Here is an 18915-nt window from a genome sequence, read left to right as displayed (position 1 = left end):
TTATAACTCTTCCTAAACGGAAGGACAGACATAGTTTAAGTTAATTTGCTGAGCGATTGTTGCTCCCTTGATTTCTATGTTTCAGGACCTTAATTTTTTTTTAAAATAGTTCAGAATTCAGTATTTCTCCACAAAATAGACATGATTGAGAAACTTCAGTTAATTAGCATGCAGGAATTCACGGAGTGTGAATGCCATGGTTAAACTTCCAAGTTTCATTATGCTGAAGCATTTTGTATGACTTCCTCTTTGATCTAAATTGAGCTGCTTTCAAATGTCAAATTTTCCTTTGTTCTCATTATCTGTGATGTTTCTGGGTATTTTGAGTTATGACTTAAGTTGCTTGACCACCATATGCTGAACATTTTACTAAACCATCAAAATTATGTTTCTGCCGTGCTGGTGGTTAGTAGGGGTGTCTGAGATTTTGTTCTCAGAATTGTTTAAATTATGTTCAGAATTGAGTGCAAATATCTGAAACAAAGTGAATTGGGCAATTTCAACATAGTTTCTAATTGACATTAACCTGGCTGTAAAACTTGCTAATTTGCCAGTAATTGTCACAATATCATCAATTTTAGTCAGATCTGAAAAACAGGTGCAAGTTGTATGTGTGTATTTGTTGGAGGTAGTTGATTGCTTGGTGATAATAAAATTCTCAAACAAAAGGAAAGAAGATATGGAATAGAGTGAGGTGCAGAAATTATGGTTGAGAATTGGATTTATAGAGTAATACACCATGGAAACAGACCCTTCACCCAATCGTACATGCTGACCAAGCTGATCAATTTGTACATGTTGATATATGCCAGTCGTACTCACTTGTGTTGGACTATGTCCTTCTAAACCTTTCCTATCCATTATCTGCCCAAATATCTTTAAAAATATTGTAATTATACCTACCTATACCACCTCCTTGGCAGATTGTTCCCATACACCCATCACCCTCTGTGTGAAACCCTTGCCCCTCAAGATCCCTGTAAGCCTCACTCCCTCATTTTAAACATATACCTTAGTTTTAGACTCCACTTCTCTGTGAAAAAGACCGTGACCACCTACCTTATCTATGTCTTGCATAGTTTTATAAAACAATGTATTATCACCCTTTGGTCTTGTTTGATGCAGATAAAACAGTCCCAACCTTCTCATAACTCAATCCCACCTGGGACAACATTCCTGTGAATCCATTCTCTCTATCTTAATTATATCCTTCCTCTGGTATGGTGACCAGAATTGCATGTATAATGGCGTAACCAATGATCTGTACACTGCAATATGAAGTCCCTGCTCTGTACTCAGTGCAACAGCTGATGAATGCAAACAAAACCATATGCCTTGACTTACCATCACCTATGTTGCTTTGTTAAAGGAACTGTCCTCTTGTTGTTCAATAACACCTGAGGATTATGCCATTTAATATATACTGTATATCCTGAGCTAGTTTAACTTCACAAAATGTATCACTGTACTTATCAAAGTTAAATTCCATCAACTATTCTCTTACCTACTTTGCTAGTTGTTTACTTCCTTTTGTAACCTTAGACAATTTTCTTCATTGTCCACTACATCATCCTTTTTGGTGCCATCTGCACACTTACTAATCATTACCACTAACATTCTCTTCCAATTCATTAATGTACATGATGAACAATAAAGGACTCAGCACTCATCAGACTATTCATTGCAGGTCTTCGATCTGAAAAAACAACCCTCTACAACCATCCTCTAACTCCTATCACCAAGCCAGTTTTGTATCCAATTTACTATCTCACCTTGAAAATGATGTACCTGCCTTCTGGATCAGCTTCCCTTGTGTGGGAACTTGCTGAAGTCCATGTAGACAATGTCTTTTATACTGAACACAAAGTACACTGCAGATGCTGTGGTCAAATCTACACGTACAAACAAGCCGGAGGAACTCGGCAGGTTGGGCAGCATCTGTTGAAACGAGCAGTCAGCGTTTCAGGCTGAGACTCTTCGTCTATTATACTGCTCTTGTCAATCCTTTTGGTCATTTCTTTAAAATAAAGCTCAATGTTTCTCATACATTATTTCCCATGAACAAAGATATACTGGCTATAAGACCATAAGACATAGAAGCATAATTAGGCCATTCAGCACATTGAGTTTGCTTGGCCATTTGATCATGGCTGATTTATTTTCCCTCTCAAACCCATTCTCTTGTCTTTTCCCCAAAATCTTTGGAACCTTTACTAATCAACAAATTATCCATCTGTGCTTTAAATATGCTCAATGATCTGGTCTGCACAGCCATCTGTGGCAATGAATTCCACAGATTTGCCACCCTCTGGCTAAAGAAATTCTTCTTCCCTGTTTTAAAGGGATGCCCTTCTATTCTGAGGCTGTGCTGTCTGCTCTTAGACTCTTCCACTACTGAAAACATCCTCTCCATTTCCATACTATCCAGGTCTTTCAATGTTTTCTAGGGTTCAATGAGATCCACTCTCATTGTTCTAAACTTCAGCAAGTACATTCTCAGAGCCATCAAACACTCTTCGTTCGTAACCCTGTTCAATGCCAAGAATACAGTTGTTTCAATTTATTTGTAGAATTATCAATCAAACCCTTTGATGGTTTCGGGGGGAATCTTAGTCAGTTTTATTGACTAAATTACACTTTTCTTTAAAGCAAAATCACTTCAAGAATTTGCAGGAGTTCTAAAAAATCTAGAAGATGAGAGAGGACGTTTGGTGAGTGCCATTTCGATTATATTATAGTACTGAGCCATTTTAGAAAAGATGTTTACTGAGAAAGCTAAAATGGGGTCTTGCAATACTGAAAGGCCAACATATAATGTACATTTTAATGTTAGGAGTAACAGGGAAATGGATATAATTGTGGAAATAAAGCATGCAGTTGAGTTGCAGGTGCAATTATGCCCTCTTCTGGATTACACTGAAAATGTATACTTGACTTTAGTGTTTGAATCACTTCAGTTGAAAAGCTCTCATTAAAAATATAAAATTTAATATCTCTACTGAACTTTTTGGTGTAAGATCAATTATGTGATTGAGTGAGTGCAGATGGTGCAAGGTTGCTGCAAGAATTATTATGAGGCTTTACAGAGCAATATTCTTCTGTAACACAAAATGTTAGAGAAACTCTGCGAGTCAGGCAGCATCTCTGGAGGGGAATAAACAGTTGACATTTTGGGCCATGACCCTTTTTAAGGACTGGGAAGGAAGGTGCCAGAAGTCAGAATGAGAAAATGGGGGGAGGGGAAGGAGTGCAAGCTGGCAGGTGATAGGTGAGGCCAGGTGAGGAGAAAGGTGGGAGAGTTCAAGAGGGGGATGAAGTAAGAAGCTGGGAGGTGATAGATGGAAGAGGTAAAAGGGTGAAGACGAAAGAATCTAATAGGAGGGTCAGTGGATCATGGAAGAAAAGGAAGGAGGAGGGGAAGTAAAGGGAGGTGATTGGCAAGTGAGGAGAAGAGAAGGTTTGAGGGGAGTAACCAGAGCGGGGAATGAAAGCAGAAAGGAAGAGTGACGGGGTAGAAATTATTGGAAATTAGAGACATCGATATTCATGCCTTCAGGTTGGAGGCTACGTAGATGGAATAAGAATGTTGCTTCTCCAACCTGTTTTTGGCCTCATCATTGCAGTAGAGGAGGCCATGGGCAGACATATCAGAATGAGAATAGGAAATCATATTGAAATGGGTAGCAACTGGGAGATCCTGCCTTTTGCAGCGAACAGAACAAAAACGCTAAACAAAGTGGTCCCCCAACCTACATCAGGTTTCACTGATGCAGAGCAGGTTGCACTGGCTACATTCGATACAATTGTTGACAAACTCACAGGTAAAGTATTGCCTGGAATGACTGTTTGGGGTTCTGAACGGTGTGAGGGAGGTCGTGTAAGGGCAGGTGTATCACTTGTCACGCTTGCAGAACAGTGGGATGGTATGAATAGACAATAGAGTCACATAGAGAGTAATCACCATGGAAAGGGGGGGAGTTGGAGGTGGAGGGAAATATATGTTTTGAGGTAGGATCCTCTTGTAGATGGTGGAAGTTACAGAGAATGATGTGCTAAATGCAGAGATTCGTGGTAATTGGTAAGGACCCCCTAGACTTTTTATGACGGTGGGAGGATGGTGTGAGGGCCAATGTGCAGGAAATTGACAACCTGCAGGTAAGGGGAACATTGAAGGGAAACCCGATTCTTTGAAGCATGCATAAGGTGGGTGCTAATGGTCTTATCCCCAGAGTAGATGTTATGATACATGGTGGGGGTGGGGGGCGTTGACTGAAGAAAAGATGGCTGGTGTCGCTTAGCACTATAGTGTAAATGAGCTTATTAGATGCATCAGAAATTCAACTTACAAAAATGAGCAAAAAAAACTGCTGATATTTACAAAATGGTATCTACCAGAAAGCACAATAACAGTTCTGTACTTTGTCTAGTGTAAACTCCTGTCATTTTGACCTCCCCCACCCCCACTCTTTCACCCCACTCTTTCACCCCACTCTTTCACCCCCCACTCTTTCACCCCCCACTCTTTCACCCCCCACTCTTTCACCCCCCACTCTTTTACCCCCCACTCTCCCCCCACTCGTCCTCCCCCACTCTTTCCCCCTTGCCACTCTTTGCCCCTCTTACCTCTCTCCCCTCTTATTGAGAACAATCCGCCCTGTTACAAAACAAACAGAAGTATCTGTCTTAAGGTCTTTGTACAAACAACCCTTATTACTGAAGAAGTGGAATATTCTGAAGTGTATGGCGGGAAAAGCATTTTAAAGTCTTTAAGACCCATTATTAGAATATAGCGGTGGGGTGGGGGGGGGGAAGACATTGAAGTGCTCACACTCAGTGCAAAGACAGAGACATGTGTATAAGAGAAAATGCACATATGTCCAAAGTGCGTTTATGAAAGGGGGAAGATTTTAAAGAGACCTGAGGGGCAACTTTTCCACATAGAGGGTTGTGAGTCTATGGAATGAACTGCCAGAGGAAATGGTTGAGGCAGGTACAGCAGTACCATTTAAAAAGTACTTGGATGGATACATGGAGGGGTGGTGCCAAACACAGGAAATTGGGTCTAGCTGAGTGGGCATCGTGGTCAGCATGGACTTATTGTTTCGAAGGGCCTGTATTAATACTGTATTGCTCTATGACTCCATATAACTTATCCCATTGCTGATGCAAGTAGAGCCCATGGTTTTATTCTTGAGAATCTTAGTTCTTCAGGAGAAGGCTGATAACTTCTGAGACAACCAAGGATGGGTGAGAATTCCAGACTGCAAGACTTAAATAAATTACTTACTCTTAATTCTGCTCCTTAAAGCTTTCAAAAGAGGTTTAACTAGAGATTTGTAACATGTGAAAGAGAAAGATTTCGACCTTGTGAAAATAAATTGAGAAGTACGCTATTATAGCAAACTTTGAAATAGCTTTGAGCCTTCAGAAAGCTGGAAAAGTTTTACTTTAATTTTTTGCTTTTAATCACAGCTTAGTGCAAGGAACAATTGCTGTGAAATTACTTGCACCAGATTTATAAGAAAAAGGAAATCTTTTCAAATCTTCAAGTTAAGTTTCTTTTGAGTTCTCTTTATTTCCATTTCTCAATTTGGTTTGTTTTCATTATCAGATTGAGAATGCCGGAGATGTCCTCATCAGTCCATTGGAACGATTCCGGAAGGAACAGATTGGAGTTGCAAAAGTAATTTGCTCAATATTGTTGACTTTGTTTATTCCTTTTCTCCCATTTTGTTTTGTACTCCTTGTTCTTTCCTTTCTCCTGATGACCTCTTCTGCAAACAAAATTTGAGACTGGCTGGTAAAGCATACTCTTATATTGTATTAACAACTTCTATTTAAGCAAATTGTTCACATTCTTGTCCAATTGGCATACACCATGTGTAGCTCAGCCTTTTAGAGCTCAAAGAGACTCTGATTTATATAAATAATTTGTCCTGAATCAAAATATTATGGTCCTGTATATATTTAGGTAAGATAAATGTAATTTTATGATTGATTTCAGAAGCTACACTTAATATTTGCCTCAGTCAGTGCAATTTAAATAAATAAAATTGATTCCATGAGAAATAAATAGCTTTTGTATGGCTCAGGTTTTTACTGGAATAAAACTTCTTTGCTTGCCAGCCTTTCTTTCTACATGAGTACAGCATAGCATGCAATCTGTGGCAGCCATGGTGCCAAATTAAACTAAATCTATCAGTGTGCACTTGTTCCATATCCCTCCATTTCCTGCGTGTTCATATGCCTGTTTAAATGCCTCTTAAAAGGTGTTTATCATGGCTCCTTCCACACTATTCCAAGTAGTTCGTTCCAGGCTCCTATCTCTCTCTATGTTCAAAAATTTTGCCCCACATATCTGCTTTTCCTTTAAACTTTCCCTGTTACACCTTAAGCTATGTCAGGTAGTATTTGTCCTTTCTACTCCGGCAAAAGCTGAACTCTAGTCTATCGATCTATCTACATAGACTGACTATCCTAATTATGCCTTCCATCATTCAATAAACCACCATCAGGTGTGTGCTCAACATCCTTAGCTCCAGAGAAAACAACCAAAGTTTGTCCAACTTCCTTTTCAGCTAATATTTTCTAATCCAAGAAATATTCTAGTGAACCATTTCTGTGCTCTCTTCAAAGCCTCCACTTTCTTCTCATTATGGTGGCAACCAGAAATGAATACAATTTCTTTCAAATGCTATAGCTAGAAAGGAAGAATAGAAAATGAAAATCCAATATAATAAATCCATCTGATTCATTAGAAATATGTTTATTAGAAAGATATTTTTTCATTTAATTTGTGAAATTAAGCACGCCATTTGACAAAATTTTTAGGTTCCACCTAAACTTTCTACACTATCAATTGATCCCTTGCAAAAGTCATAATGAATCTTAAGAAATCTTCCTTCTAGAAACTTTCCCAAGTCAGTTAAAGCAGCATATTTTAACTAATCAGTTTGTGCTCAGGTTCCCTATTTACCATCATACCTCTGTGATTCCTTTGCCCAGCTGAACTTTCATACACCCCGTTCCTGGACTTCCTCTCGAAATGGCCTCAATCATTGCTCCCTGAAATTAAAAGAGTGCAGACTTAGTTAATGTATTCAAGCATTGAAATGGTTTCTGCTTCAGCAATGAATATTTTCTAAAATTTCTGGAATTACTGTGTAAATAAAATTATATAATTTAATTTGCTCTCTGTCTTGAATTTTACAGTAACGTCCCCTGTTGTAATGTTTATAATCACTGGGAGTAATCAATTTCTGAGTACTGTGGCTGATCCATTCAGAAGATTTTAAACTACTGTATCAATTCACCTAATAATCCCTTTCTATGATAAAAGGCATGATTGAACTATGCCTGAATATCTGAAAGAGCCATCTGGTAAATTGAAATGTTTTGGTTTTGCCCATCTTTCCTTTGTGTAGGAGGCAAAGAAGAAATATGATAAGGAAACAGAAAAGTACTGCAATATGCTGGAAAAGCATTTAAATCTGTCATCAAAAAAAAAGGATTCTCATCTTCAAGAGGTAATTACTTTCTCCTGCCGTCATGTACCTTTCGCTAGGTCTTATAACAAAGAACCAATAAAAAAACAAAGTGTATCCATTCAAAGACATGTTTATTGCTAGCATGAGAAATACCTCCAGTCCTCATGGGTAAAGGTTGCTTCTGACTTGCATCCTACAAAGTTAGTTTTTTTTTTAATACAAATTTTTAGGCTATGCTTTGACTGTTATCTGTTCTGTAGGTCAGCTCCTCTGCTTCAGTACAGCTGCACTTCTCAAGGCCAGCAACTTCTCCTTAGTTACACAATGGACAATGATCAGGATATGCTTCTGCACACATGCACACTACGCTTATAGCAAAGCACTATGGAATTATACAGGTTCTATTTCTTGTCACATTACAAAATTAAATACATAAAAAACCTCGGTTTCAAATATATTTCCACATTGCATCTGCAGTGGATTTGGAAAGCTGATTTTTAAATCTATTATTTGTTCAATGTTGTGTTTTTCTTGGAGACTCAAGAGACTGCAGACGCTGGAATCTTGAGTGACAAACAGTCTACTGGAGAAATTTAGCAGGAGTTGAGCAGTACTTGTGGGTTGGAGGGGAGGAAATGTCAAAATGTTGCATAAGGACTAAAAGAGGGAAGATAGTATAAAGAAGAAATGAGGATCGGCGAGACAGGCTAGTCAGTAATTGGTGGACCAAGTAGGGGTGAGGAATGAAGGGCAGATAGAGTCAGGCAGGGGAGGAGGAGGAGTGGAGTTGAGAGATAGAGCCAGCTGGATGATAGATAGAGGCAGCCAAAATAAGACTGATGGAATTGGATGATGGGAGGGCAGGCTGAATTTGTGATGGTGAAAAACAGGAACATTAAGGGTACTGGTGCAGGAGTCAAGGACATTTTAATCGCTCACCGCTGTAGTTGGAGGTCCCCACCTGCTTCAGAAGGACAACAATCATACCAGTGCCCAAGAAGAGCATAGTGAGCTACATCATTGACTATTGCCCAGTTGCAGTTGTAATGTGCTTTGAGAGATTTGTCATGGCCAAAATAAACAAGGATATGCACCCGCTGCAGTTTGCCTATCACCGTAATAGGTCTACAGTGGTGGAATCTCACTGGCTGTCTGCTCGGCTTTGCATCACCTGGACAATAGCAATACCTATGTCAGGCTGCTGTTTATTGATCTCTGCTCAGCATTCAACAGCATCATACCCTCAGTTCTAATTGACAGGCACAAAACCTGAGCCTCTGCATCTCCCTGTGCCAATGGATCTTTGACTTCCTCATCAGGAAACCTAAGTCTGTGCGGATTGGAAATAACATCTCCTCCTCGCCTACATTCAATACAGGTGCACCTCAAGGATGCATTCTTAGCTTACTGCTCGAGACCGATGACTGTGTGCCTAAGCATAGCTCAAACATCATCTATAAATTTACCAATTACACAAGTATTGTTGGCAGAATTTCAGGTGGTGATGAGGAGGCTTACAGAAGTAAGATAGATCAGCTGGTTGAGTGGTGTTGCAACAAGAACCTTGCATTGAATGTTAATAAGACCAAGGAATTGATTACAGACTTCAGGAAGGGGAAGCCAAGGGGATACACACCCGTCCTTATCGGGAGATCACAAATGGAAAGGGTTAGCACTTTCAAGTTCCTAGATATCAACATCTCTGAAAGTCTATCCCAGGCCCAACAAATTGATGCAATTACAAAGAAAACATAACAGCGGCTTTATTTCATTAGGAGTATAAAGAGACTTGGTACAATACCAAAGACACTTGCAAGTTTCTACCGATGTACTGTGGAGAGCATTCTAGCTGGTTGCATTACTGTCTGGTCCCATGTGCACTACCTCACTATATATTTTTTTGCTTATTTAATTTTTTATCTTTCTTATTATTAATTTATATTTTAAAATTATATTTTGTATTACAATGTACAGCTGCCACAAATCAGCAAATATCATGACATGTACTGGTGATACTAAACCTGATTTTGATGTTATTGGATTCATTAGAAGAAAGTAGGCAGATGGTGGAGGGTGGGTATAATGTCCTGTTGGATTGTACAGCATGATTGGCCTCACTCACATTGATTCTTTATCATCAGCTGATGCTGGTATCTGTGTTCATTCTGCTTCTGTTGGTTTGCAAAGGTTTTAAGTTGAGAAAGTGTTTAGTTTTTCTCTTCCTTTATTAACTGATGGATTGACCTATTTGGAAATAATTTTTTTTTAACGTTTTCCACTTTTTTTGGAGCCATATCTGTCTGTTTTTGATCCATGTTGAATGCTCTTTTGGTTTCTGTAAAGTGTTTTTCTTATAGGCAGACAGCCAAGTAGATGTCGTTCGTCAACGTTTCTATGAAGTCTCACTGGAATATGTATTGAAAGTGCACGAGGTCCAAGAGCGAAAGATGTTTGAGTTTGTGGAACCAGTAGGTGAACATTTCAATCAAACTGCATCACAACGCTTTTGTATATCTTAAATGTCTGTGCCACAAGCTGCTAACTCTCAAATTATTAGTCTATAATGAATGCTACACATTTGAATGCTAGCTAATGCCAGTATATAAGCTGTCATTAATTTGTACTTTGTTTATCCACATTTTTCACATTTAAGTGTGTTGCTTGGGCAATGCAATTACTTAATTTTATTGCTTTGAGATACTTAATTAGAATTTGTGCAAAAATTGAAGTTAACCTTTGAGAATCAAATTGAGAATCCAATGCTTTGTTCAATCTCAATTATTAAATGTAAGATTTTTCCAATTAAGCTTGCAGTCATGTATGGCCCAGTTTAATGTGTCAGCAAATTGGCAGCACACATTTATATGTTGCTAAATGGTTACTTTGGCTGCCAGAGAAGAAATTGTAGATGATAAAGTAAAGAAAATGGTATTTTATGACTTTTTTTTGGGTCTTTTTTATAGTTGCTTGCATTCTTACAAGGACTGTTTACATTTTATCACCATGGTTATGAACTGGCAAAAGACTTTGGACATTTTAAAACCCAGCTTCAGATCAGCATTCAGAATGTAAGTAAAGCAGATTTACATTTTCCCAAACCTAAAAAGTACTAGACAAAGTTGTTACTTTTCTGCTTTTATATATGGTTGTTTTAACTTTATAATAGTTATTTTTCCTCATTCATTTGACCCTTCAAATGATTAAGGAGCTTTGACAACAAGTAAAATAATAGAGATCTATGTCCCTTCTTAAACATCTGCATGTCTCTTGAGGTTGCTTGGTAAATAAACCAAGAAAAAAATCAATAATTTTTCATATGTTCCAAACTTTTTTTCTGTGTAGGTGTCAGAAAATATCAGACTATTTCTTAAAATGCTCTTGAAGGCCAGTTATAGGCAAAACAGTATGACTTTACCAAGTGCAAGGCAATTCTCAAGAAATTGAAAATCTCAGTAGCTAGCATTTCTTTTTATGCGTTACAACAAAGCAATCTACTCCCATTACTGGAAAGTTGACAGTAGGATAAAGGCATCTTTTCTCTTATTCCTTAAAACTTTTCAACACTATCTTATTCTTGTGAATGCTGCTTATAGGGTGCTATGTGCCTGTGATGCTGTTGCAAGTGGGTTTTTATTACATTTGTGCAAATAATGAAAAATTTGATTTTCACTTCAGCTTTGATCTTAACACCATTAGTGACCATTTTCCCTTTCTGTGTATGTGAGATATTTTGTTTCATCAGTAATAATTTTACTTATTAAAAAAATCTGTTACTGTAATTCTGCCCTTTCACCCTTGATTTTGTTGATCTGTTTAATATGGTTTTGTTGACAGACAAAACAGTTTGATCTTAATTTAAATAATTGATGGAAATTTGAAATGGCATGGTTCCAATGCTATTATTCAGGATTGCAATTGCACTATCCTGCCATAACTTCTAATAAGCATCTTGTTCTCTTCTATAAATTCAATTGTAAGCCTTATGATTTTGGATTCAAGGTCAGCAGAGACATCATAGACACGAAGAGTTTGTTCCTGTGCTGTATGTTTGAGCTTGGCAAAAGCACTTCCAATTTAGAATTGGTTAAATGGCTTTTATAAGTTTAAATGTGTATTGCATTTCAGGACTTATCCACATTCTCTATCTTTTTTTGGCCAAATAAAGCAAGATACAAAGGCATGATGTTCTTTTCCAAAAGCCGTATTTACTCCTACCTTACCCATGGGTGAAACTGTTTAATTTCAAGCCCTGCAATATCAGTTACATGGCCCAGATTTTAAAACCCACATGAGAATGCATTAAGAGTATATTATGAATATCCTAACCTAACTTTGTTTTCTTGAAAGATGCATTCATAGTCACAGTGAGTATATTAACCACAGTAAGGTTACCATAATAGACTATAAGCAAGAGTTAGAATGCAGGGTGGACAGATTAAAATGTTGCTAAATTTTCCAGGTTTTAGTCAAGCTATTTTACACAGCAGTTACGTGTCCTGATCCATATCTTCCATGTTTTGTAATTTCTATGGATACACTATTTTCCTATTATTCTAAATAATTGGAAGTTAGTGGCATAATTAAATATATGTTAATTTTTAAAAAATCAAACACCCCCAGATGTAAATCAAATCTAATAGAAGAAAATATGTAGCATAACAGTGGTTTGAGTATCCTTATGGTTCAGTGGCATTACAGTACAAGAATTTTGTATGTCAGTCATTAAACAGTAAAATCTTATTGACATCACTGCTACATCTGTTTACAGACACGAGACCGGTTTGAGGGTACACGATCTGAAGTTGAATCATTAATGAAAAAAATGAAGGAGAACCCTCAAGAGCATCAGAGTATCAGCCCTTACACAATGGAAGGCTACCTTTTCATACAGAAAAAAAGTATGGGCAAAGTTATTTTAAATTTATTTAACTATTGCATTTAAAATCCATCAGAAATAGTTTATCTGAAATAGCATTACTTTTTCACAAATCTTGCAATTTTAATAATTGTCTTTCTAGGTCCTTTTGGATCCAGTTGGGTAAAGCACTACTGTACGTATCAAAAAGAATCAAAACAAGTTACCATGGTGCCATTTGACCAGAAAACTGGAGGAAAAATAGTAAGTTTTGCTTTCATCAGATTGCATGGTTTTGACAGTGAAAGGAATATTCTTATTTTATGCTAAGTAGTGCACTCATATTTCAATAATTAATATTGGCAGCAGCCATTATGCAGGCCCTTTTGTAATCAAATCTTATAAATTAAACTTGTTTTGTCAAGTTCTTTAACTACAACAATATCTTTCAAGCACATTTCCTGCAGTTTGGATGGAATTTTGAAAATGATTAGGTTGTAGGGACATTGAATAATAGATAAATATTGTCTAAAATCAAAGTTAACTGTACTGCTCTTTTGCAAAATAGGTATTACCTCATAATAGATTGAACTCAAAATAGAAGAGTTTCAGAGTTGTATGCATTGAACCTTTGAACCTTCATTTTACATCTCAGCTGTAAGACAATACTTCAATACTATAATTAAATGTATTTCTGATTACAAGTGTCTGGTGTATTTTAAACCTATAACCCTCTGACAGAAGCAGATGCTACCAGCTGAGCCACATCTGACAATTTAATATAGCCTGGAAAGTTTAAAATCCTGTCATAACTCTGTGTTGTAGTGAAAACTGTCCCTGGGTTTTTTGTCTTTCACTCTTGTATCCTTCTCATAACCTATTACTCTGCCCTGACTAGTTCCAATTCCTAAAATGGGGTATCCAATATTTCATGCAATACCTAATTAATTTGGTGCAGGTCCCCAACAAAGGAGGTGTAAAGCACTCCTTTATTCCACTAGCCTGCAGGTCACCCTTTGGCAAGGTGTAGTACCTGCTTAGCCCCCAGATCAAGTTTACATGAAGCTATGGAAGCAGATGGTAGATGGTTGTATAAGCAGCTTGTGCATATCACAAGCCCTGGTTATGCGACCCTGATATCGGGTAGACAATCGCTGAAGAGTATTGATAATGCCTGGGGTCACCCGTCTTGTAAAGACGCTGCCCAGAAGAAAGCAATGGCAAACCACTTCTGCAGAAAAATTTGCCAAGAACCATCATGGTCATATACCAAGACTGTTCACATCATACAACACAACACATAATGATGGTGATGATTTAATTAATGCAATCTGTAAATTCTAAATCGAATAGTTTCTAGCTCCACAAAGACCATTGCACAGTGACAGTCATAAAATAAACAGAATCTAAACAATTGTACTCAAGGCAGGAAATTGTTATTAAGATGTTTAAAAATTTCCCAGTTAGATTCAGCATGAGTACCATTTCTGATCTGGTTGGAAGATGCTCAGAAAAAGTTCATTCACTGGAGTCATTGTAAAGAAATATGATGAGGTTGATCTTCAGTGTTAGAGGACTGAGTTGTGAGGGCAAATGAGAGAAATTGAATTTTCGCTTGAAAGGATATATCAATTTTAACATTTGAAAGAGGCGAAGTAGATAATTTAAAGCTTGATATTTTAGCAGAGAATAAGTAACTCTTTGTTACTTCAATTTGTGACAATAAATACCATATGAGCAACATTTAAATATTGTCAATGTAGGAAATTTGAAATGGAAGTAGAAAATAGTGGAAGTACATGACAGATTGGGAAGATTCTGAAAGTTAACATTTTTGGGATGGGGACCTGAAACATCAATTCATTTCCTTTTTGAACTGATCCCAGGGCTGAAATGGTTGCCACAAGAGGACATCAGTTTAAGGTGCTGGGGAGTAGGTACAGAGGAGATGTCAGGGTTAAGTTTTTTTACTCGAGAGTGGTGAGTGTGTGAAATGGGCTGCCGGCAACGGTGGTGGAGGCGGATAAGATAGGGACTTTTAAGAGGCTTTTAGATAGGTACATGGAGCTTAGTAAAATAGGGGGCTATAGGTAAGCCTAGTAAGTTCTGAGGTAGGGACATGTTCAGCACAACTTGGTGGGCCGAAGGGCCTGTATTGTGCTGTAGGTTTTCTATGATGCTAGCAGACATGTTGTATATTTCCAGCATTTCCTGTTTTTGTATCAGCAGGAACCATAATTTATTTTTATGATAAATGTGCTTCTCTCATTTTTTTCACCTTTGTTGCTTTCCATAAGTCTATTTGCTGATCCATGTTTTTAATGTTGTTATACCTCTTTACTCATTGTTTTCCAATGCAGAATGGTATCGCCCGTAAAATAAAACTAAATGGCTCCAGGAATAATTTTGCTCATTTCTATTGATGATTCAAACAGATATGGTCATGGAAAGATCACTAAAAGATGGGAATGAACGGGGAGGCAGAAAGTGCTGATTTCTTGTTGCTTTTTTCCAACCATATGCCATAGGAGCAGGATTAGGCCATTCAGTCATCGAATCTGTTCTGCTATTCCATCATGGCTTATTTATTATCCCTCTCAACCCCTTTCTCCTGTGTTGTCCCCATAACCTTTGATGCCCTGATTGATCAATAACCCATCATCCTCTGCCTTAAGTATGCCCAATGACTTGGCACGCACAGCGGTGTTTGGCAATGAATTCCTCAGATTAAACACCATCTGGCTAAGGAAGTATTTCCTCATCTTTGTTCTAAATGGATGTCCTTAAATTCTGAGGCTGTGCCTTCTAGTCTTAGACTCCCGCACTATAGGAAACATTCTCTCCACATCCACACTATCTAGGCTTTTCAATATTCAATAGGTTTCAATGAGATCCTCCCTCAAATGCTCTTGATATGTTTTATTCTCGGAATCTTTCACATAACCCTTCTCTGGACCCTAATTTGGCATGTGCCTCCAAATACCCCAAAACCCCATCCTTCATAATGGACTCCAGCATCTTCCAACCACTGAAGTCAGGCTAACTAGGCTATAATTTCCTTTCTTCGGTCCGCCTCCCTTCTTAAAGAGTGGAGTGACATTTGCAATTTGCAGACTTCTGGAACCATTCCAGAATCTAGTGATTGTTGAAAGATCATTACAAATGCCTCCACAATCTCTTCAGCTACCACTTACAGAACCCTGCGGTGTAGTCCATCTGGTCCAGGTGAATTGCCTACCTTCAGACCTTTCAGCTTCCGAAGCAGCTTTTCCTCAGTAATATCAACTGCACTCAGTAATGCCTCCTGTCATTCTCGAATTTCTGGTATACTGTTAGTGTCTTCCACAGTGAAGACTGACGCAAATTACTTCTTAAGTTTGTCCGCCATTTCTTAAAGAAGATAACTACACTCATTTAAGGACTATTATATTGTTATTTCATGCTTGTTATTTATTGCTATTTATTTATATCTGCATTGGCACAGTTTGTTTACAGTTTATAGTTCCTGATGTTTACAGTTAATGTTCTATAGATTTGCTAAGTATCCCCATAGAAAAACAATCTTAGGGTTGTATATGTATGCATGATAATAAATTTTACTTTGAACATGATGATATAATAACTAGCTCTATGAAAATGTGTGTGTGTGTGTGTGTGTGTGTGTGTGTGTGTGTGTGTGTGTGTGTGTGTGTGTGTGTGTGTGTGTGTGTGTGTGTGTGTGTGTGTGTGTGTGTGTGTGTGTGTGTGTGTGTGTATATATATATATATATACTAGGTTTGGACACAACAGTAATAGTAATATTCTTACTGAAGGCTCTCAGCCCAAAACGTCAACTGTACTCTTTTCCATAGATACTGCCTGGCCTGCTGAGTTCCTCCATCCTTTTGTGTGTGTTGCTTGGATTTCCAGCATCTGCAGATTTTCTCTTGTTAGTAATAGTTTAATGGAACTTTCCTATTGTCTTACTCCCATTGACCCTTTTTCATATCTTCTCTCTTCCAAGTATTTCATCACAAACTGAAAGATTGTTTTACAATGATGATTGAGACCAGTGGTATGACATTTATTGCAGTCTTGTGCTGTTCTAGTTTATTTGTTGAAAGAAATTAATACGTTTTTCATTGACTGACAGGTACTTTTGCTTTTAACAGGGGGACGAAGAAGTATTTATCCTAAAATCATGCATTAGAAGAAAAACTGACTCCATTGAGAAGAGGTTTTGTTTTGATGTAGAAGGAGCAGACAGGTGAATTTATTGAAGAACATTGCGCCTTATTTATTTATTTTATTTGGAGATGCATTGTAACCTGGCTCTTCGAGCTGCACTGCCCAGCCACCCCAACTTAACCTGAGCTTAATCATGGGACAATCTATAATGACCAATTAAGCTACTAGCCGGTACATCTTTGGACTGTGGGAGGAAACTGGAGCATCTGGAGAAAATCCACTCATTTCACAGAGAAAGTGTATAGACTCCTTACAGATAATGTTGGAATTGATCTCTGAACTCTGACACCCCAAGCTGTCATAGTGTTGCACTAACTGCTACGCTACCTTGACATCATATAATTTCATATGAAATTTCAACTGATCTAATACCAATGGAGATATAGATTTATTTTGTAACTATTTAGATCAAAAAATCTTTACTTGATTTCAAGTGTAAATATTTCTTGAAAATGATTGTTTTGAAGAGTATTGCATTTTATGTTCTGTATCTTTTGAAATAATCAAATTGTTCCCAGTTAGATTATGAGTGAGTAACAGTCTTAATTTTAATTACCTCATTATTCATAGTGTCATAGAACATAGAAACAGGCCCTTCAGCCCAACATATCCATGCCAACCATAAATTACCAATATTAGTCCCACTTAACTCATTCAGCTGTTCATTCGGGGCACGACTGCGCAAGCGCGTGGACATCAGCCAGTGAGAACAGCAAGAAGAGTTTTCAGAGAGGGAGACAGAGTAGAGGGAGAGGAGAAAGGCTTTGGCTCAACGAGGCTTAGGCGATAATGGGTGGAGGCGAGGTAGGTTGCCTGTGTAGAATTAGAGATAGGGAGCGTGTGTGCTGGGTGTCAGATATTAGAAGTCCTGTTAACTCCCAGGCTCCTAGATGACCACATCTACGCCAGGTGCATCGAGCTGCAGCTCCTTAGGGACCGAGTTAGGAAACTGGAGATGTAGCCCGATGACCTACATCTGGTCAGGAAGAGTGAGGAGATGATAGAGAGGAGCTATAGGCAGGTAGTCACTCCGGGGCCTGGGGAGACAGATAAGTGGGTAAGAGTCAGGAGAGGGAAGGGTAAGAGTCAGAAACTAGAGAGTACCCTAGTGGCTGACCCCTTAACAGTAAGTACTCCTGCTTGAGTACTGTTGGGGGGTGGGGAGGGGCAGCCTACCTGATGGAAGCAACAGTGGCCATACCTCTGGCACAGAGTCTGGCCCTGTGACTCAGAAGGGTAGGGAAAGGAAGAGGATGGCAGCAGTGATAGGAAACTCTATAGTTAGGGGATCAGACAGGCAATTCTGTGGACACAGGAAAGAAACATGAATGGTTGGTTGCCTCCCAGGTGCCAGGGTCTGGGACGTTTCCGATGGTGTCCACGATATCCTGAAGAGGGAAGAACAGTCAGAGGTCGTGGTACATATTGGTACCAACGACATAGGGAGGAGGTCCTGAAAACAGATTACAGGGAGTTAGGAAGGAAGTTGAGAAGCAGGACCTCAAAGGTAGTCATCTCCGGATTATTGCCTGTGCCACGTGACAGTGAGTATGGGAATAGAATGAGGTGGAGGATAAATGTGTGGCTGAGGGATTGGAGCAGGACGCAAGGATTCAGATTTCTGGATCATTGGGACCTCTTTTGGGGCAGGTGTGACCTGTACAAAAAGGGCGGGTTGCACTTGAATCCCAGGGGGACTAATATCCTGGCTGGGAGGTTTGCTAACACTATTGGGGAGAGTTTAAACTAGAATGGCTGGGGTGTGGGAACCAAAATGAAGAGACGGAAGAAGAGCCGGTTGGCTCACAAATAGAGAAAGCTTGTAGACAGTGCGAGAAGGAGGATAGGTAGGTGATAGAGAGGGGATGCACTCAGATTGATGATTTGAGATGTGTCTATTTATATGGAAGGAGTGCTGTGAACAAAGCAGATGAGCTTAGAGTGTGGATCAGTACTTGGAGATATGATGTGGTGGCCATTACAGAAACTTGGATGGCTCAGGGACAAGGATGGTTACTTCAAGTGCCGGGTTTTAGATGTTTCAAAAAGGTTAGGAAGGGAGGCAAAAGAGGTGGGGGTGTGGCATTGTTGATCAATAATAGACAATAGACAGTAGGTGCAGGAGTAGGCCATTTGGCCCATCTAGCCAGCACCACCATTCACTGTGATCATGGCTGATCATATACAATCAGTACCCCGTTCCTGCCCTCTCCCCATATCCCTTGACCCTGCTATCTATAAGAGCTCTATCTAACTCTCTCTTGAATGCATCCAGAGACTTGGCCTCCACTGCCTTCTGGGGCAGAGCATTCCACATAGCCACCACTCTCTGGGTGAAAAAGTTT

The 18915-nt window shown here is 38.8% G+C and overlaps 1 protein-coding gene across 5 annotated transcripts in view; it reads left to right on the top strand.

Annotated features, from left to right (window-relative positions):
- The window catches only part of LOC140739299 (rho GTPase-activating protein 26-like), a 180159-nt gene that overhangs the window by 45337 nt on the left and 115907 nt on the right, over positions 1-18915 (top strand). For all 5 annotated transcript variants that reach the window (XR_012101597.1, XM_073067461.1, XM_073067462.1 and 2 more), the window contains exons 3-10: positions 2650-2711; positions 5612-5683; positions 7425-7526; positions 9845-9955; positions 10451-10555; positions 12256-12385; positions 12506-12606; positions 16495-16589. Coding sequence is in view for 4 of the 5 variants with exons in the window: in XM_073067461.1 (XP_072923562.1) it covers positions 2650-2711; positions 5612-5683; positions 7425-7526; positions 9845-9955; positions 10451-10555; positions 12256-12385; positions 12506-12606; positions 16495-16589 (778 nt within the window). In the remaining variant the exon portion in view is untranslated. The remainder of the gene's footprint in view (positions 1-2649; positions 2712-5611; positions 5684-7424; positions 7527-9844; positions 9956-10450; positions 10556-12255; positions 12386-12505; positions 12607-16494; positions 16590-18915) is intronic.

The sequence above is a fragment of the Hemitrygon akajei genome, chromosome 15, assembly GCF_048418815.1.
Source record: "Hemitrygon akajei chromosome 15, sHemAka1.3, whole genome shotgun sequence".
Classification (NCBI taxonomy): Eukaryota; Metazoa; Chordata; class Chondrichthyes; order Myliobatiformes; family Dasyatidae; genus Hemitrygon; species Hemitrygon akajei.
Note: the sequence above shows the minus strand (reverse complement) of the source record. Positions and strands in the feature narration are given on the sequence as shown.